The 20,968-nt window shown below is 35.5% G+C and overlaps 1 protein-coding gene across 1 annotated transcript; it reads left to right on the top strand.

Annotated features, from left to right (window-relative positions):
• Positions 1–4,533: 4,533 nt before the first annotated feature.
• LOC131036436 (F-box/kelch-repeat protein At1g80440-like) lies at positions 4,534–5,538 on the top strand. Its single transcript, XM_057968324.2, has one exon. It carries the CDS (start codon positions 4,534–4,536, stop codon positions 5,536–5,538), a length of 1,005 nt encoding a protein of 334 aa, XP_057824307.2.
• The last annotated feature ends 15,430 nt before the right edge of the window (positions 5,539–20,968 follow it).

Genomic DNA, 20,968 nt, shown 5'->3' on the forward strand with positions numbered 1-20,968 from the left:
AACATAAGCTTTTATGATAGAATTAAGTATGTAATCAGAACCACACCCTATGATGGTTACTGAAAGGCATGTTTTGAATTTATGGTGAAGTTTTGTTGTGACACTTACTACAATGTGTACGAAGATATAAACTACTACCATAAATAGAAAAGTGATAGAGATGCATTCTAAAATTATGGATAGTAGACAGTAGGTCAAACATATTACAAATTATATAAAAAATTACTTCTAAGAGGAAAATAATATAAGTATGGATAAGAAGGTAAAAAAAATTTGAAAATTTTTGAAATGTAGAAAATTATTTAAAAAGTAGCGTTAGAATAACATATTTTGGAGAAGAACCCTAATTTTAGATGAGCCAAAAGATGAACCTAAAAATAGATAATCACTAATATTGAGAGAAAGATTAATATAAAGAAGGAACCTAATTAACTAGAAAGGTCTAAAAGGGAAGTCAGGGTTGCCCACATTGGGTTACACATGGCTAAAAGAGAAGGCTTTGAAAAAGTCCAATTGGAGTCTATACACTATCAATTGTCTGAATGGATGCATGGATCCTTGCTAGACAATGGCTAATATGACCAAGGATTGTCGGGATATAATAAATGAGCTAGAAGAATTCAAAATTTTGCACGTATACTAGGAAGGCAACAAAGCAGCGGATCTACTGGCCAATCTGACGGTGGGCTACGTGGTGACTAAATGGTGGAGTAGTAGGGATTTATTCTCGAAAAACCTATGCGATCTAGCTCATGATGATTATGCCCACTTAAGTTAATCAATGATCTTTAATCATGATTTGATGGAGTTGATGGGGAAACTACTCCTTTTTGTTCTCCCTAACTGAAGATCTACAAACTTTAGTTGTGCCTGGATTTTCTGTCTTATTGTGTGGTTCTTTTTCTACTACTATTTGGAGTCTTTTCTAATGTGGCCCATTACCTACAACTATTTGGAGACTTCTCTGGTGTGGCCCATTTTCAGCTACTGCTTGGAGTGTTTTCTAGTGTGGTCCATTCCCTGCACCTATTCGAAGACTTCTCTAGTGTGGCCCATTTTCTATTGTTCAGCGTCTTGAAGCATAAAGGGTGGGGACATGAACAGGCAAGATCCATCTACTTGTATGAAATGGAAGAAAAACAAGGAAGTGTGCAAGGAAATTGTTGATGGGGGAATTCTCCCCATCTTGGATAAGCTTCATGGTCGTTCTCCTCTGCTCATGGAGTCCTTTGTCAATGGGTGGAAGAAAGGGTTACTGAGGGCTTATGGAGCTGAGTATAAGCTTGACAAAACCCTGGTTGTGATGGTCATTGGCCTAGCAACGTATGGCATAAGGTTCTATAGAGATGGGAAAACTGAGGATAAGGACCTGACCAATTTCTTTCACAAAGACAAGGAGCACTCTAGAGTTACCAAAATGGCAGATGGAGGCTAAAACAAGAAAGATCTTATGGCTCCTTGGGCAGACATGGTCAAGTTCATCATGAGGTATATTACGCTCGATGGAAGATATGCCAACATCATTTCCTATCATTTTACCATTTTCAATCATTTTCGACATGGTAAAATCGTTTATGTTCCTTTCTATTTGGCCTCTTCTTTAGAAAATAGTCTTAAAAAACATATGGAGAATCCAAACAATCCTATTCTCCATGAAGGGCTTATTGTGCTCATCATGAAGTATGCTAAGACCCGTGAAGTTTTGCCATCTCTATCTATGAAAGGCCACCAGACTAATATTTAGAATGTCTCTGACTCATAAATGGATTTGGAGGATAGTGGGTGTGCCATGCTTTTGATGACCCTAATTATAAGCCTATGAAAGAAGGGGGGATGATAGTCACCCCTAGGACGTTTAGCAGTAATAATCCCCCCCGATGAGCGGTTAGCAAATATAAATACACCAGCAAAGTTATTTCTAAGGCTGATCCCCCTTCTAAAAAGAAGAAGCTTGCAGCTAAGGACTATGGTCCGAAGAATTCATATCAAGAAATTAAAATGGACATTCCCATCAATGTCCTGAAAGAAAAACATGGGACGATGGCCAAAGAAGAGAACCATGGGATATAAAGGACTGGTAATCTGATGAACATGGTGATAGAAGCTACCAGAAGCTAGGAGAGTTGTTGGAAGTTGGTGGACAGTGAAAATTAGGATTAAGGAAATTATTGATATCTTCACTACCTCCACTAAGCCCAGCAAATCCGAGAAACTCATGATTATGATTCAGAAGCTCTCCTAGGACGTTGAGGTGATGAAATGAAATTGTGAACAAAGAATTAAAAAGATGGAACAATCTATGGAAAAGATAAAGAAAAACCTCAAGAACCTAGTTGACATAAGCAAAGAAGCCATGAACAACACTATAGAGGGGCTCGAAAAGATAAATGTCATGGTTGGGGAATACAGATCTTTCCACAGTGAACCAGACAAAGATCTTGGAGGTAAAGATTTGGCTGTTGGAGACAACAAAACCACTGGTCCTAGTTCCAATACCAGAAGAAGGAGCAGCAACAAGGGTAACTCCATATTGATTATGGAGGAACTGGAGGAAATCAACAAGATTTCCATCTAGAAAAACAAGCTGCTGGTGCACTCTCTTAATATGTCATCCCATAGGATTCTCATTTAGATGTCTTAGATTTACTACCACGGATTTTCTAATGCCATGGATATAGTGTGGCCATAGTCAATGGAACTTACATTTCCCTTATTTCTTAAACATGTTATCAGATATTAGTACTAGAACCCATTTTTTGAATGTTTTTAATTTAAAATTCTTGGCATGCCATGCTTTCTCTTTCTACCACTCAATTTTGTGCTTATACATTATACTTTATCTGTATTAATCTATTTAATATAAATATTCTATCAAGTGTCCCAAAGATTGGTCATGCTCCAACCACAAAGTGAGTGTGGTGCATATGTTAAGGGCTATGACTATGAAAGGAACTCTTGCATCAATACCATAGGTGAACTAAAATTATTTGAGCTTACTTTTCCTTTTGTATAATGTTTGGTATGCAAAAAAGAATTGTATGTACTTTTACATCCCAATCTATGATGGTTTCATCACACATTTTCATTAATGCTTTGTTAATTATCTTTTTTATTAATTCAATTACTGCATTAGCTTGTGATTGATAGGGGAAATCATGTTGTGTGCTACCATAAAGTTTGTAGTAATTATTTTATCATCTTGTTTATAGGGCATTTTTCTTGACCACTCACTATACTAAAAGGATATTGATACCTTGTGATGATATTATCATATAGGAACCTTGTGACAGTCTTTGTGGTACAATCTTTTGTGGGTTCTACCTTTGCCCACTTTGTGAGATAAACTACTCCGCTTAGGATTAGTGTTCATTTAAATTAGGGTTTAGAGTTTATATAAAATATGATTCAATTAGGCTTAGTTTTAAAGAAAGGGTTGAGTTAAAACCAGGGTAAAATTAAGGTTATAAGAGAAATATGAGTTATGATTAGGGTTGGGATTACAATATGTTTAATGTTCAAATAGGTATAGAGCTAGCTTTTAGCTAGGGTTAGGTTTGATATTCTATTACAACTAAAATAGAGTTAGGGTTAGAGTTAACATTAGATCAGGCTTATAGTTTGGGCTTAATTAAGATTATAGCTAGGGTTAGGATTATAGTTATAAATAGGGTTAATATTAGAGTAAGGGTTATGTTTAGGTCTATGGTGAGCTTAATTAGGGTTAGGGATAGGGTTCAAGATCAATTAAGTGTAGGTGTAGAGTTTAATTATTGCTATGATTTAAACAAAATTAGGATCAATTAGAATTAAATTTTAATTAAATTCAAGGTTAGGGTTAGGATTAAAATTAGGACTAGGATTAATATTACAAATAACCACATTAAGGATATATCAGCTTATTCTATAAATATTATTAAATATATATAAGCTAGTATTATTTTTATGAATGTAAATTTATGAATCATTATTATTTTGTAATACATAAGAATATTTATAGAAAATAATTTATTGCAATCATTTTTTATTTTGATAAAATTGTTGTCTTAAATAATTTATCTTCACAAGAACCATTTTCTTTTTGCAACATTAAGTAATCATCTCTGCATGGAACAATATATTCTTCTATTAGAATTTTTCAATAACTATTATTTTTAAAATTAAGCTAATCAAAAGAACTTTCACATTTAATTTAATTTTCTCACTCTTTCCATGTATTTAATTCTTAATATAATGTAATCTAATATAATATATATCGAATTGATCCTTTATTGATAAAACAAAAAATTGCATTTATTGTTTCGGTTGAAATTTAAAATGATAGCACAATCAATTGTGAATTAATTTATTCTTATTAATTTAGTCTCCTAAGAGCATTCCCAAAGGGCGTGGCCGTCGAACCTGGACAACCGTTTGCATGTATAAAGCAGGGCCGATAGTTTGAACACGCAATGTAATATAATTTATTGAATTTCTGCACAATCTGACTCGGTCTGTAAGAGTAGAGCTTCATATCTTATTTAGGAAGATTTGATAATGGATTTTATGGACGAGCTCCCTGAACAAATATTTCGAGATATCTTATTAAGAGTACCCTATAAATCTCAATCAAACATTAAACAATTGTTAAAACCCGCCCAAGAAATGATGGATTGCTTAGGGTTTTATCAAGATAGAATTAAGTTTGGGACGGCTAAGAAATATATTTGTTTCCTCCAGGATACTGGGATATCTATATACGACCCTATTGACCAATCATTGGAAATGCTCCCTCCTATTCCCACCGGATTCGAAATCTTAAGGATTTCTCAGATTCAATGTGTTAAACACAAAATCGTTTTGCTGGGCTTGGAACATGATGGCAGTTTTAGTAAAAAAATTCTGATATATGATCTATTATGTAGTACATGGAAGCAAGGTGCTGAATTTCCCACTGGCAAACGTGCAGCCCTATTTGCATGTTGTGCCACGCCTCAAGGATCAATTTACATTGCAGGAGGAATTGAAGAAGATGGTTTTAACGATGAACTCTCTGATGCGGCTGTCTATAGAGTGGATGAAGACAAGTGGGAACTTCTTCCCCAGATGCAGGAAGAAATTGGCCCGTGTAGGGGTGTTTTCATTGAAGGAATGTTTTATGTCATTGGTATTTCGAATAATATAAGTCAGAGGTTTGATCCCAACACAGGAGTATGGACAACAATAGAAAATATGTCTCTGTACAATTCATGGCACGTCCAGCTTGTGTACGATTTTGCACAACTATATGCATTTGGAAGGAACGGAATGGAGAAATACGATTGGAAAGGAAATATGTGGACAAATTTCGATTTTCCTGAAGAGATTTTCTTTGTTCGTGCCACAGCATGGTGTGATAGAATTTTCGTTTGCGGATATAATAATCCTAACTTCGAATTAGGGGCCCCAGTTTTTTATATGTATAAACCTGAAGCAGCTTTCTATGATAGGTGGATTTCTCTTGACAGGCCAAGACAATTTCTGGAAATGGAAGTCGTTGCTGTCGCCACGATAGAAATTTAGTATAACATATAACATGAGATAAGATGTGATTGCCCTGTAAGCTCAAGGATAAGGAAAAAGAAGTTGGAGATCGGCCCTGCCAAACAGGAAAGGTCATAACAGGATCATCACAGCACACCATTGGGTCTGTTTCCACTATTGGTATCGGCCATCAATTAAGAAATACATTTGAGATAAATCATATATACAATGTATGATGTAAAAAAAACAATTATCTTAATTATGGATATCTCCTCTACGAACCTTTTTTTTTATTCTAAAATGATCATCATTTATTTATACAAAATACACATTAAATTTCATAACAATCATCTCTTTATAAAAATAAAATTTAAATGTTAAGTAACAATGAAATTTTTTATTTTTAGGTTTTTTTCGTTAGAATCAAACTTACAAAGAAGTTTGTTGTTACTATATTCATGTGACATAAGAATGTGCCATCATATTTTAGCTTCGACAAAATCTACAAGCATAAAACATAAGTTTTATTTTACCAAAATTAAATAAGTTAGAACAAAAGTATTTCATTTAGAACATTAGGTATAATATCATGAATTTAGAAGCCTCGGGTTGGAATAAAAATTTCTCATTGTAAAACTAATTGAATTTATCAATAAATTGACTTGCTGAAAACAATTATCTTAATAGATATAAATCCTCATAAGAGATTTTTATTGAATATTTACATCATGAGATGTATATTTTAATTACTTAATATGTTTGTTATGGTTTGTTAATTAGAATAAAATATTTGTAGTACAAATACTTTTTTTACTTTATTGTTAAACTCAAACTTATTTTAGAAAGTTCAATATAAAATAAAAATGCTAGACAATAAATAGAGCATTCATGATGCTTGATATGTGAGGAAGCTATTTCCAAGCTGATAGCAAAGAAAAATGTTCTACTTGTTAGTTTAAAATGAGCAAGAGAAGAACATAAGATAAACAAAAAATAGCAGAAAAGAAAATCAGACAACAAGAACATGAGATGAATTTATAGTGGTTCGGCAATTGCCTACGTCCACTCGCAAAGAAGGGATCTATCACATTAACCAATATCAATATTACATAGCCATACACATATTATTTATACATTTCTTCACCCATGAAGGAAGAGTTGGGGAAGCCAAACAGTCATATGACCGTTGGGCTTCATATACCCAACAATCTCCCCCATGAAGCCCAACTGGTACAGGAAACATCCCTGCTTCCTTTTCTAATTTCATATTACAACCAATCTACTAGATTTTAAATTTGCAAACTTTTGTTCATGAACACTACAAATGAATCTCCTCCATGTCAAATCGTGGTTATAAACAACTTCTCCTATGATAGACACAAACTTACTAATAGAAACATTACTTTTTGCAAGGTCATAATAAATCCCTCCATCACAATCACCTTCTCCTTTGCTCCCCTTCTTGTAAACCTTGAACAAAGAACCTAAAAAATCACCATTAGTCGGTTATAATACCCAAAAATAAAACTCTCTAACCCAAAACTCAAGCATTTCCTATTGCTAGTAACCACACATTTGGGTCCGCTGGCCCTCTTCTTAGAAGTCTAGTAAATCAACTTCCTACCAAGGGTTTTGATAATTCTAATTTTCTTGGTGTGACACTTGATCTGCAACCATGCTCTGCATTGTTCTTGTGCACTTAGATGGTCCATAAGAATATTGGCTTCCATCATTTACTGTATTAACATTACTGTTGACTAGAATACCTTCTGCACTATCAGCATGGTGAAGCCCACCAATCAGCCTTTCTATGGTACGTCCACCTTCGTTCATAATACAATTATGGGTCTGAGGGCCCAACAACTCAAATGCTGCGACATAAGCACCAAATTTACTGCCAGCAGGGTGTCGTGGAATAGAATCCTTGTCAGGCTCAAAACAGAGCTTCTTTGTGGTCTTGCCAAGATCAATATCATACAATAGAATTATTTCATTGGCAAATCCAACCTTAGAATGGAAGGAACAATTATTTTCATCATCTTTAGGGTTTAAATTCTCTCTCTTATCCCCTATGCAACAACCCAATAGAGGGTATTCAGAGAAACTTTCCACAACCATATGCTTGGTTAGAATCATGTTAACGAATCCAACATCACCATTTTTAAAGAAATTAGGTTCCTTCTCAATCTCCTTGTTGTTCAAATCATTTACACATGCCACAACTGCATCATGACATGAAAAAGAAATGAAACCGAAATCTCTATGCTTTGTAGTTGGCAGGTTACGTGCTAGCTTAATTTTCTCACAATCCCCCATGACATCAGGGCACAGTCCTGAAGCAAAGCTCCCATCTTCGCAAATGACACCAAATGCCAAGCTGACTAGCCATGGGTTCATACTTATGCTCATTTCCATCTTTATTTTTGGTAGTCAACATTGTTTTCAGACTCCTTCGAATCGACCACAAAAGGTTCCTTCGTCACCCATAGAAAAGCCATCTCTTCACCTCCATATGCAGTAAGATTAGGACCTCTTAGATAACCATATTCAGTACCAGTAGATTCCTTGTCATAAAAGTTATTTGTATTTCTTGTAGAAGCTTGTGTACTACCTGCAATCAAAGCATTCCACTCTGCCTCTACTTCTGCAATCTACAACAATAAATCAACACTCTCCTTTCCTTTTGGAAAATTAATTTCCTCAAAGACCATATTCTCAGCCTTTCTGAAATCTTTTAGATCCTGCGTAGCCTTGAGCCAGAGGCTCTCTCCCGCCTCGTTGAGCTCTATAATCCTTGCGCTCCTTGGAACTTCAGTCGCCAGGCACCCCAAATCCTCTTGTGGATTCGTTCCACCAAGAAAAGGATTTCCTATCAATAAGGCATGCATTTTTATGAGGAAAGAGTCCTTTGTCAGGAGCTTCCCATCACTTTCCTCTTGCTGAAATATAGTCTCTTCAGAAAAATATGATTCTTTCTCAAAGTTATCTTTTTCAATATTCATGATGTGACACAAAACTATTAACTTCTGGTCCATACAAATCAGTTTTTCTATGAATAGGAGATTCTCTTCATTCAACCTCATAAATTTTTCTTTTTCATAATCCTCTTAAGCCTTGTTCTCAACTTTCATGTAAACTTTTTGGTCCATACAAATCAGTTATTCTGTGAGTGAGAGACATTCATGTAAACATTACTGGTTACTAGATCGCCATGCACAGGAGGAATTCAGGATTCAGGAAAGGGCTTTAGAAACCATGTAGCAAATGAAAATACCAAGCGTAAAGCCTAATTATTTGCCAGTGGCTTCCATCCTATACCAACGTGGGAGCTTTTGAAATAAGATATGGACACGCATCACAGGATAACGGTAGGGAGATTTTTGAAATTTATTATAGTTCGAAATGCCCTAGTTTTAGATATTTAGGAAAGGATAAATGTGGAATTATAGACCTCGCACCTGTATTTGCTGACATAATGATTCAAAGTTTTGTCGTGTCATGGAATGCATCAATTGCAAGAGATGCGGAAATAGATTTGATGGAAGGGCTTCGGAAAGTTGCAGACTCATTGGTGACTGTCAAATCTAACCCCCACAACCTTCAGCCTACATCCTCCATATGTTGACTAGAATACCTTCTACACTATCAGCATCGTGAAGCCCACCAATCAGCCTTTCCATGGTACTTCCACCTTCGTTCATAATACAATTATGGGTCTGAGGGCCCAAGGACTCAAATGTTGCAACACAAGCACCAAATCTACTGCCAGTAGGGTGTCGTGGCATAGAATCCTTGTTAGATTCAAAACAGAGCTTCTTTGTGGTCTTGCCAAAATCAATATGATACAATAAAATTATTTCATTGGCAAATCCAACCTTGGAATGGAAGGAAGAATTATTTCTGTCATCTTTAGGGTTTAAATTCTCGCTCTCATCCCTTTTGTAACAACCCAATGGAGGGTATTCAAAGAAACTTTCCACAACCATATGCTTGGTTAGAATCATCTTAACATATCCAACATCACCATTTTTAAAGAAATTAGGTTCCTTCTCAATCTCCTTGTTGTTCAAATCATTTACACATGCCACAACTACATCATGAGATGAAAAAGAAATGGAACCAGAATCTCTGCGCTTTACAGTTGGCAGGTTACGTGCTAGCTTAATTTTCTCACAATCCCCCATGACATCAGGGCACAGTTCCAAACCAAATCTCCCATCTTCCCAAATGACACCAAATGCTGAGCCGACTAGCCATGGGTTCATACTCATGCTCATTTCCATCTTCAGTTTTGGTAGTCAACATTCTTTTCAAACTTCTTCGAATCGACCATAGAAGGTTCCTTCGTCACCCATAGAAAAGCCATCTCTTCACCTCCATATGCAGCAACATTAGGACTACTTAGATAACCATATTCATTACCAGCAGATTCCTTCTCATAAATGTTGTTTGTATTTCTTGTAGAAGCTTGTGTACTACCTGCAATCAAAGCATTCCACTCTGCCTCTACTTCTGCAGTCTACAACAATAAATCAACACTCTCCTTTCCTTTTGGAAAATTAATTTCCTCAAAGACCATATTCTCAGCCTTTCAGAAGTCGTTTAGATCCTGCGTAGCCTTGAGCCAGAGGCTCTCTCCCACCTCCTTGAGCTCTATAATCCTTGCGCTCCTGGAACTTCAGTCGCCAGGTACCCTGAGTCCTCTTGTGGATTCTTTCCACCAAGGAAAGGATTTCCTATCAATAAGGCATGCATTTTTCTGAGGAAAGAGTCCTTTGTTAGGAGCGTCCCATCACTTTCCTCTTGCTGAAATACGGTCTCTTCAGAAAAATCTGATTATTTCTCAAAGTTATCTTTTTCAATATTCATGATGCGACACAAAACCATTGACGTGTCGTCCATACAAATCAGTTTTTCTATGAGTAGGAGATTCTCTTCATTCAACCTCATAAATTTTTCTTTTTCATAATCCTCTTGAGCCTTGTTCTCAACTTTCATGCAAACTTTCTCGTGCATACAAATCAATTTTTCTATGAGTGAGAGACATTCATGTAAACGTTATTGGTTACTAGATCGCCACGCACAGGAGGAATTCAGGATTCAGGGAAGGGCTTTAGAAACCCTGTAGCAAATAAAAATGGCAAGCGTAAAGCCTAATTATTTGCCAGTGGCATCCATCCTGTACCAACGTGTGAGCGTTTGAAATAAGATATGGACACGCCCTAGTTTTAGACATGTAGGAAAGGATAAATGTGGAATTATAGACCTCACACCTGTATTTGCTGACAGAATGCTTCAAAGTTTTGTCGTCTCATGGAATGCGTCGATTGTAAGAGCTGCAGAAATAGATTTGATGGAAAGGCTTCGGAAAGTTGCACACTCGTTGGTGACTGTCAGATCTAACCCCCACAACCTTCAGCCTACATCCTCCATATGTGTGCCATGTACACAAAATGTGAGGGCAGAGGCTTGGCATGTGGTCTACGTAACAAAATTGCCTAATGCAGATAGCAGGCGTAGAGCCAAAGTCTTTTTCCTGTCACCTCCAGCAGCCAATTATTTCTTACAAAATACCTCTAAGAAATGTCATCTCATCGAGTTCAAGGATAGGAAAATTTTGTAGACAATATATTTGATGGAAAGACTCCTGCCAATTGGAATGCGTTCAGAAGAATATATATTTTCAAAACAAATGCTGCCAGATTTCTTTTCGAGTAGATTACACTTTCAAAACAAATGCACCATTCCTCATTTATTACAAGGCCATGCTCTGCAAGAAAGCACGCTTTCTACTTTACTGTCTCTCTCGTCCTCTCTTCAAGTTTCAAATTTTTTTTCTTTACTGTTCCTTTTTGAAAATTTTTCCATTCATGCCTTTGACCACTTGGTCGAGGATGTGACATGCTAGTGATCAACTAGCTCTTATACGAAATGTTGTAGATGTAAATTAGGGTATCTTTTTAGCTTTCCAGATCTCCAGATATTTCAATGCCATTAGTAAATCCATACATTAAAAATAAAACTCATATTTATGTCATTAGTCTTAAATAAGGAGAATGATTAAAGCTATGAGATTTCCACAATCCATTTTGTATTCTAGTGTATTTTTTCTGGATTTGATTGTGTGTATTTTTTCCATCAAAGTTTCCAATCACACTCTGTGATTCATCATCATGATGAAAATAATTCCGAAGACATGAAAGATGATGAATCACGGAGTGTGATTCAAAAAATTGATAGAAAAAATAAACACAATCGAATCCAAAAAAAATACACTAGAAAGAGAATGATTTCAAAGAGTATGTCACTCTTAATGACTTCCTTCCAGCTGAAGAAACAAATGTCCCTTCCCTTCCAAGAGGAGAATCTCAGATAGACATGCCGAGTGCTAGTGACAATGGCGGTAGTGGTCATGGCCGCAGAAGGGATCGGGATCGGGGCCGCGCTTCAAGGGTCTAAATCATGTTGTTAGTTCTTTCCAAAAACTTAGAGGTATGCACCCCTTTTCTTTTTTTGTCATTAAGCTTTGTAAATTCGAAAAGTTTCTAGTCTGAAGAAACAGAGAGAAAAAATTTCAGTTTGTTCATGGTGGTTAAACTATCTCGTTTTTTTATGGTTTAGCCACTAGCATGATCAATCAAAAAGTAACTTTTATTAATATAAAACCTTTGACTCTGCCTTTATCCATAAAAAAAAATCATATTTATATATCATCTTTGCAAGTAGAACAATGTGAAACCAAAAGACAATAATCTAGTTTAACAGTTTGCATAAATAAAGACTGCACAGTGGAAAGAAAATACCATTTGGGTATGGGAGATCATCTTACTTCAATTTTACATTAAAAGAGATTATGTAAAGCATAATATAGCATATAATATTCTTACTTGAATTCAGTGATGATACTTTATATTCTACCGCAAAAAATCAACAAAATAAATTGGTTTTTGCTGAATTGAAATTAAAATAATTCTTTTTTTTCTTACAAGGATTAGGAGTGACAAATTAGTTGGATATTGGAGCAAATATCACTGATCATTCAAATTTTAATCAAAACTTCTCTAAGAAATCATTAGTAACACATGAACGATCAATTATAAGTAAACTCAAATTGAGCTAAATTTGATATAAGTCAAGCCAAACTCAAATGCTCCAAGTTTATGAGTTGAGTAAATATTACTCTTCTTCTAGGTGTCTTGCAACTATACATAGGCTAGGAACTTGAAAACAATCAACTTCCTTTCTGAATAATTTTACTGCATGTAACTTTCCATCTCATTTGCCTTAGGATATTAAAAGTGTTTTTTTGAAGTGGTTTACCTTTAACAAAATTCTTACAACTTTTAAAAACCATCTCTCTACATTTCTATTGAAATTTAGATTTCTTTATTTTTAATAGAGAATTTAATTAATGCTAAACATTTTTTGAATGGAATAATTTGAACAGATTTCTTCTAGGTGTCTTGCAACTATACATAGGCTAGGAACTTGAAAACAATCAACTTCCTTTCTGAATAATTTTACTGCATGTAACTTTCCATCTCATTTGCCTTAGGATATTAAAAGTGTTTTTTTGAAGTGGTTTACCTTTAACAAAATTCTTACAACTTTTAAAAACCATCTCTCTACATTTCTATTGAAATTTAGATTTCTTTATTTTTAATAGAGAATTTAATTAATGCTAAACATTTTTTGAATGGAATAATTTGAACAGATTTTATTTTAATAGTTATATTAAGTTCATGAAAATTAAGATTCTAATTGTAAATCTATATCATTTTACTGAAAATAATTTTGGATCCACCAATAGTGATGAAGGTCCTACATGTGTCTATTCTCAAAAAAAATTTCTATAGCTAGAAAAAATAAAGAAAGATCTAACGTTCATCTCTCATTGAAGAAATCTCATCTTTCTAAATGAGGGCACTGAGATTTGCCTGTTTCTGAATTATGACCAACAATGCTATGACGACGGTTGGAAGGCCCTCACCTCCTCCGAAAACAATTTAACAATTCAACCAATCTGTAACAAATAATCCAAAATAAAATGAGTAGGAAACCGAAAAACTCTAAAACTCATCGGTTTGGAGAGAAAAGTAGAAAAAATCTAAATTCTTGAATTTCAATTGAATGGATAAGAGATTTGTGAGGTCCCATATACAATTCAATATTGATACTTTATATTTAATGCTATTATAAGATTATCTACTTGAGTTTCATGCTAAACGAATTTTGAGGGTTATAATTAAATCTTAATTATATTTACGCACTTGTGTGGAAGAGTCTAATTATTCTCCCAATTCTTATATATTCAATCTAAAATTTAAAATCGAATGTGGTTGAAATTATTTTTGGTATTAAATTAGAATAAATAAATATTTTCCAATTAATAGATTATATTGATTTATCCATGGTGAAAGAAGTGAATGGCCAGACTTTGTGCTATATGATGATTATAATTTAAGTTTTCTTTAGCTATAATGTTATGTTTTTATTTGATAAATAATGGGATAAGTCCATTACCATACATAATCATCAAACAGGTGCACAAGAGGAAAATCACAAGCACTGGGATCATGAAAACACAACCATCAAAAATGGCAAACCCTTTTTAAAAAGGATGTTTTTTACTAGAGCATCAACCTGTAGGACAAAGTCCCTAAACAAGAAAAATCACCTAATCATAATAGAGGGGTTTAAGAAAACCCATAACCATCTAACAATAGAAACCCCTTGCATAGGAATAAAGTAACCAAGGGAAGCACTAAAAACATCGTCTTTTTAATGGTGCCATTAAACCTTTTACCTAATAGACCACTACGAACAACAATGTTCATAGTAAATAATCTCATAGGCTTTTGATAGGCATACCTAAAACTTTGACTGATAGAAAAACCTACAAACAATCCATCAAAGGCCACCTTAATAAGCCGATTCTTAGTAAAGACACTAAGGAATAGAATCCCAACTAGAAACACAGGGAAGAGACCCAAAGAGAAAATTACCTGACGGCGGGGACACGATTCAACAATAAAGAACCTAAAAGAAAATAGTATCTCCCAACAGAAGAAGAAATCTAGAATCAAAGTAGAAACATAGGAAACATGACACTCTACAATTATCGGCTCTCAAAACCTTTTAGCAATCCATCCACCACAACACAAAGAAAGCTTCTACCGAGTAGAATATCATCATTCATAATAACGAGAGAACTCGGCCCCTACGAACCCACATAAATAGAATAGACTTTAAAGATCCAAGAATATTTGAGGCCCACCTTCATAGGGACATTGGAAGAATCAGAGAAAAAATACCTCCAAAACCCTTACTAGACAAGAAAGGAGTGCTAGAAAATAGTCTCTTGGAAGAGGGAAAAAATTTGCCCCACTCTAGAGATCAACAACACAAGAGGAAGTCTCCCAGCTCGACATAAAATCCCATGTCCATAGGACTAGTACTAAATAGAGGAGCCTAAAGCAGCACCTAAGCCATAATCAAGAGTAGACCCGAAGTGAAGCAACTCTGCCAATGTGTGACTAAAGAAACAAAGTACACCAATAGGCCATGCATGCCCCCCACAAAAAAATTGTAACCTCTAAGGAGTAGAATTATAATTCTAATCACCTTGGAGCACACGAAGAAAAGCCTAGATTGTAGGGCATAGACACAAGAAACAACCACCAGTCTATCCCAAGCACCATAGAGCACATGGCACCCCCAAATCATTAGAGGCAAGGTAGGAGAAGAGTCTCAACCACCACCCACAAACAAAAAAAATAGAAAATCCATGCATCAAAGAATATAGGACACTACGCAAATATGAAAGGTAGGGTATGAGAGGTGAGAGCATGAACATCAGTCCACACCCACTCCCTAAAACACTTTGTAGGACCCGCCACAATGCAGAAGCCCGCAGAAATGCCAGGGAAGGAAAAATTGCCCGGACAAGGCAGTCGACAGAGAAACAAGCTATAATGTTATGTTTTTTATTAGAGTAAAATAGGTTAGATAGGGACCTGAAACCTGCCAAAAAATATTCATGAGGATGAACCAGATGCTTAGCCACATTGGGTCAATAACAAAACAACAAAACAGGGTCCAAAGACCCTAAAACTACATAATATTCTTGAACATTTGGATAGACTTAACATGTATAAATTTCCTATTAATCTCAGATAATTCCTCAATAAGGCTATAGTTCTATGTTATGTTGCCATGATTGGCATAACTGTTGAAGGTGAGATGATGATGGATGACTGCACTGGTAGAGGAAAGATGACATGATCAGTTATATGTGTTCTCATTGATGGCAACCAGTGTCAACTGATGTTTGATGATGTTTACAGATGGTTTTTGGTGATTGAATTCTTGGCTAAGTGATTTGGTCTACCGGAGTTAGTGTTTGACAAATTGATAGGGTTTACTAGCAAGACTGGGAACTAGGACATTAACCGCTAAAGCAGATAAGTTTTGATGGAATCGTGTGATTGGTGATGTTTCAGGACTTGTGGTTTGAAACATAAGCTTTTATGATAGAATTAAGTATGTAACTAGAGCCACACCCTATGATGGTTACCGAAAGTCATGTTTTGAATTTATGGTGAAGTTTTGCTAGGGTTTTGGTAGGGTTTAAGGAATGGTGCCTAGTAAATTAAAGAATTTTGTTGTGACACTTACTACAATGTGTATGAAGATATAAACTACTACCATAAATATAAAAGAGAGAGAGATGCATTCTAAAGTTATGGATAGTAGACAACAAGTCAAAGATATTATAGATTAGATAAAAAATTACTTCTAAGAGGAAAATAATATAAGTATGGATAAGAAGGTAAAAATTTATTTGAAAATTTTTGAAACTAAGAAATTATTTAAAATGTAGCATTAGAATAACATATTTTTGAGAAGAACGCTAATTTTAGATGAGCCAAAAGATGAACCTAAAAATAGACAATCACTAATATTGAGAGAAAGATTAATATAAAGAAGGAACCTAATTAGCTAGAAAGGTCTAAAAGAGAAGTCAGAGTTGTCCACATTGGGTTACACATGGCTAAAAGAGAAGTCTTTGAAAAAGTCCGATTGGAGTCTGACTCACTAAATACTATCAATTGTCTGAATGGATGCATGGATCCTAGCTGGACAATGGCTATTCTGATCAAGGATTGTCGGGTTTTATTATCTAGCAAATGGCAGCGAGGTGCTGAAATTCCCACTGCTAGATCTCTATCCATATTTGCATGTTCTGCCTCACCCGAAGGATCAATTTACATTGCCGGATGACTTCACAAAGATAGTTTTGATGACAAACTCTATGAAGCAACAGTCTATAAAGAATATGAAAACAAGTGGGAGCTTCTTCCTTAGATGAACCAAGAGATTGGAATTGTTAGGTATATGAATCCCAACTATCACATGGATGTTTGTCTTCCCCAGAAGACTCTTCATTTCATATCTGAGATGTCTATATACATGACTAAGGGTGGTCATGTATGTACTGTGTAATTGGATATTGGTTAATAAGAATTCTCCCTGCGTTTCTGGTGGACATAGCCACTTAGTGGTGAAACATGTTAATCTTGTGCCTTGAGTTCTTTGTTGTGTCTATTATTCTTTCAGCTATTTTGCATTCATTATTATGTGTTCTCTCTACCTATTTTAAACTAACAATTGGTATCAGAGCTTAGGTGAAGTGATTGAGTAGGGATGGAAAGGTAGTTAGATAAAGGATTGAAAATTCTTGAGAAGATGCAGAAGTTTCAAGTTAGAGAAATTAATTGCTGGTATTGTGGCAAGCGAGGCCACGTAAAAGGAAATTGTTGGTTTCTCAAGAAGGCTAAAACGCAGCCAAAATATGAAGACACCAATTCAATCATTGAGGATTTTCTTGCAAATTTAGACTCGGTGGAGGGTAAAATTGTGCAAGAAAAAGTTAAAACAAAATGCCATTTTCATTGGTGGGATAATTGGAAAAAGGAAGAGACTTCGGCTAAAGAAGAAGAGGGTTTGAAGTATTCGTTGTTTGAAGATTTTCTTGATTCGATTGAAGAAGAGGATATTGAAGAAGAGGATGGTGAAGTAAGTGAGGATGAAGTTGATGAGGTTGAGACCAAGACTCAGGAGGATTATGAAAAAGAAAAAGTTATGAGGTTGAAGGAAGAGAATCTCCTAATCACCGAGAAACTAATTTGTATGGACCAGAAGTTGATGGTTTTGTGTTGCATCCTGAATATTGGAAAAGATAACTTTGAGAAAGAATGGGATTTTTCTAAAGTGACCGTATTTCAGCAAGAGTAAAGTGATGGAAAACTCCTAACAGAGGACTTTTTTCTCACAAAAAAGTATGCCTTGTTGATAGGAAAGCCTTTCTTTAGTGGAAAGAATCCACAAGAGGATTCGTGGTGCCTAGAGATTGAATATCCCAAGAGCATAGGGATTATAGAGCTCACGGAGGTGGGAGAGAGCCTTTGGCTCAAGGCTACAGAAGACTTCAAAAAGGCTGAGGATAAGGTCTTTGAGGAAAATGAATTTCAAAAAGAACAAAAGAGTGATGATTTATTGCTCCAAATTGCAGAAATAGAGGCAGAGTGGAATGCATTGATTGTAGGTACTGCACAAGTTTCTGCAGAAAATACAACAAATTCATTTGATATGGAGCCCATTGGTGCAAGGTCTATAGTTGGAAGCTCAAAATCAGATCTCGTGGCAGCCCAATTGCAAAAGAATATTGCATCCGATGTTGGTCAAATGAAGAGAGAACATGGGTTCCAATCTAGCCAGTTTGATGGCAGTAGTAATGATTGAATTTATTTGTTTATGTTGGATGTCCTGGGGCCGAATGAGAGTTGGTGTGTTCCAGATGTGGACAATTTGGTAACCGTGAGAATTAGGAGTGATGTTTGTAGGCTATTCACACCACTATGAAAGTTTTATATTTGGGAATTAAAACTGGATAGTGGTGATCTTCTAGATATTCTATTACGGGGGAGCACAAGAGCAAGAGACTTTGATGGAGGGGTGTATTATGGATCTGCAGATAGTAGTGTTCCTCATTATGGATTACTGGATGAAGTATTTAGAAATATGTTTTTAACTCTGATCTGACTAGGAGAAGATTAATTCGCACTATTCATGAACAGAGTTTGGCTATAATAAAATCTTCTCAAGAGCTGGTTGTAGTATGAGCCTTGGAATGGAGATGTAGGGAAAGTTACAGGTTGTGTCGATTGGACTTTACGGTGGAGATTGTTGGGTATATGAAGCCCAACAGTCACATGGTTGTCTGTTGTCTACATAAATGACTGAGTGCAACCATGTATGTACTGTGTAATTGGATATTGGTTAATAAGAATTCTCCCTACGTTTCTAGTGGACATAGCCACTTAGTGGTGAACCATGTTAATCTTCTGTCTATTATTCTTTCTGTTGTTTTGTGTTCCTTATTATGTGTTTTCTCTACTCATTTTAAACTAACAGGAATGCGGAGGGGGGTTTTTATTGAGGGAATGTTTTATGTCATTAGTTTTTTCAATAATAGAAGTCAAAGGTTTGCTCCTAACACATGACTATGGACATCAATAGAAAACATTTCTTTAGACAATACGTGGTACGTCCATTTTCTATATGCATTTGGACAACTAAATGCATTTGGAAAAAATGAAATAAAGCAATATAATTGGGAAGAAAATGTGTGGAGACAATTGGAACACTCCCCTCAAGATTTTATCTTTGTTCATCCAACAGTGTGGTGTGATTGACTTTTCCTGTGTGGATATAATAATCCATCCATCCTTTCAGGGACTCTAGTTTTCTATATGTACCAACCTATAGTAACTTTGTCTAAGAGGTGGATTTCTTTTGAAAAACCAAGAAATTTTCTAGAAATGGAAGTGGTTGCGGTGACCACAGTATAACTTTAATATATAATAACTAATAAAATACCTCTCATTTATGATATCACACATTTTACAAATTTTAATTTAATTTGTTATTATTAAAATATATCATATCTTAAATTGATTTTTATTTTAATGTATTTCTTATAACTTTGATGTTGGTGTTTTTTTTCATTTTTTTTAATAAAAGTGGAAAATCCACTGAACTATATATTAATGATAAAGAGTTTACATCGAGTTCAGACATGGCATACTGGAAGGAAAGAACCCACAAGAAAACCTCCAGTTGTAGCCATATTTAGACTTAAAAGACATATATAGTACCCTTTACAATATATATACTGATGAAACCCCCACCCTCCTATTTCTGATATTTTTTACAAAAGTCCCATAGGACAACTTCAAACCAGAATCACTCCAACCGAAGAAGAGATGAACATGAAGAACCAACAAGGCAGACGAATAAGAGAAAATTTTCTGTCAGGACCATTGCTAACCATTTCGAACCAAAAAGAAGCCATGTAGCCTTCATTCCTGCAAAAAACCATACTACCAGCTACAAAAGAGGAAATATGCTAGTTGTCCAAAAACCAGGTACTAGAGCTCTCATCCGGTGGCTCATGAGAAGAGAATGGAGGTGGAATCACCCGTAGAGGGAACGCCACACAAGAAGGAGCAGAGCATAAAAATCCCAAAGAGATTAATGAATGTAAAGCCTGAAAAACAACCCATGCTTTATCGACATAATGGTCAGGAGCCAAGTACAACAAAAAATCCATCGAGGCTCTAGTATTTTCCAAGGAATCGCATATCAATCCCATACGTAACTGATGAAGCAAATGGCCAAACCAGCCATTAGCCAAAAGCTCATGGTGAGGAAGAAAACCCCTGTAATAAAAAGAACCCATATCAAATCGAGAACTAGCCAATACAGGAGAGACCAACTCCCAATTGCACACTGTCGAGAAGACAAACGTGGATACCAAGAGGCGAACCAAATCCAAGGGACTGATTTTTTAAAATGATAGAGAAATGTATGTGAAAGAGAAAATGTCCTGAATTTCCCATAAAGATACTGAAAAAATCCATTCGAAGCATGCTTGAATTAATTCGCACGAATGCAAAAAGCCTTCCACTAAAACCCATAAGTGATTATCCTACAATTAAGGATGCCATGAATCTAAAAATAAATAATTGGTAAGCCAAATCTGTCAGACTCGGACAAGCACAAGGCGACCAACACAATGATATTTGCATCAAAAAATAAAACCTTAGAAATGTGCTGATGGCTTGAGGAGATGAAAGCATGCAAAAAAATAATGAAGGGCTGGAGATAAGGACTGCACCAAACCCACATGCCACAACCAAAACACATAATCAATGATGATATTACTGACAAGACACAAGGTCAAATCAATATCGGAAAACCAAACCTAGAAAATCTCTCCCCGACCTGAAAATAGAAAAACATTTGAAAACATTAGAGCAAACTTCCATAAGCCACAAAGAAACCAATTAACCCGTAGCACCCCAGATATACACCCCATCCTTCTACACGAAACAAATATACCAAT

This window comes from Cryptomeria japonica, chromosome 7 (assembly GCF_030272615.1).
Source record: "Cryptomeria japonica chromosome 7, Sugi_1.0, whole genome shotgun sequence".
In the NCBI taxonomy this organism is placed as follows: Eukaryota; Viridiplantae; Streptophyta; class Pinopsida; order Cupressales; family Cupressaceae; genus Cryptomeria; species Cryptomeria japonica.

Bases quoted from the DNA above. Each gene is read 5' to 3' on its own strand.
- LOC131036436 (XM_057968324.2), top strand. From the start codon at position 4,534: ATGGATTTTATGGACGAGCTCCCTGAACAAATATTTCGAGATATCTTA.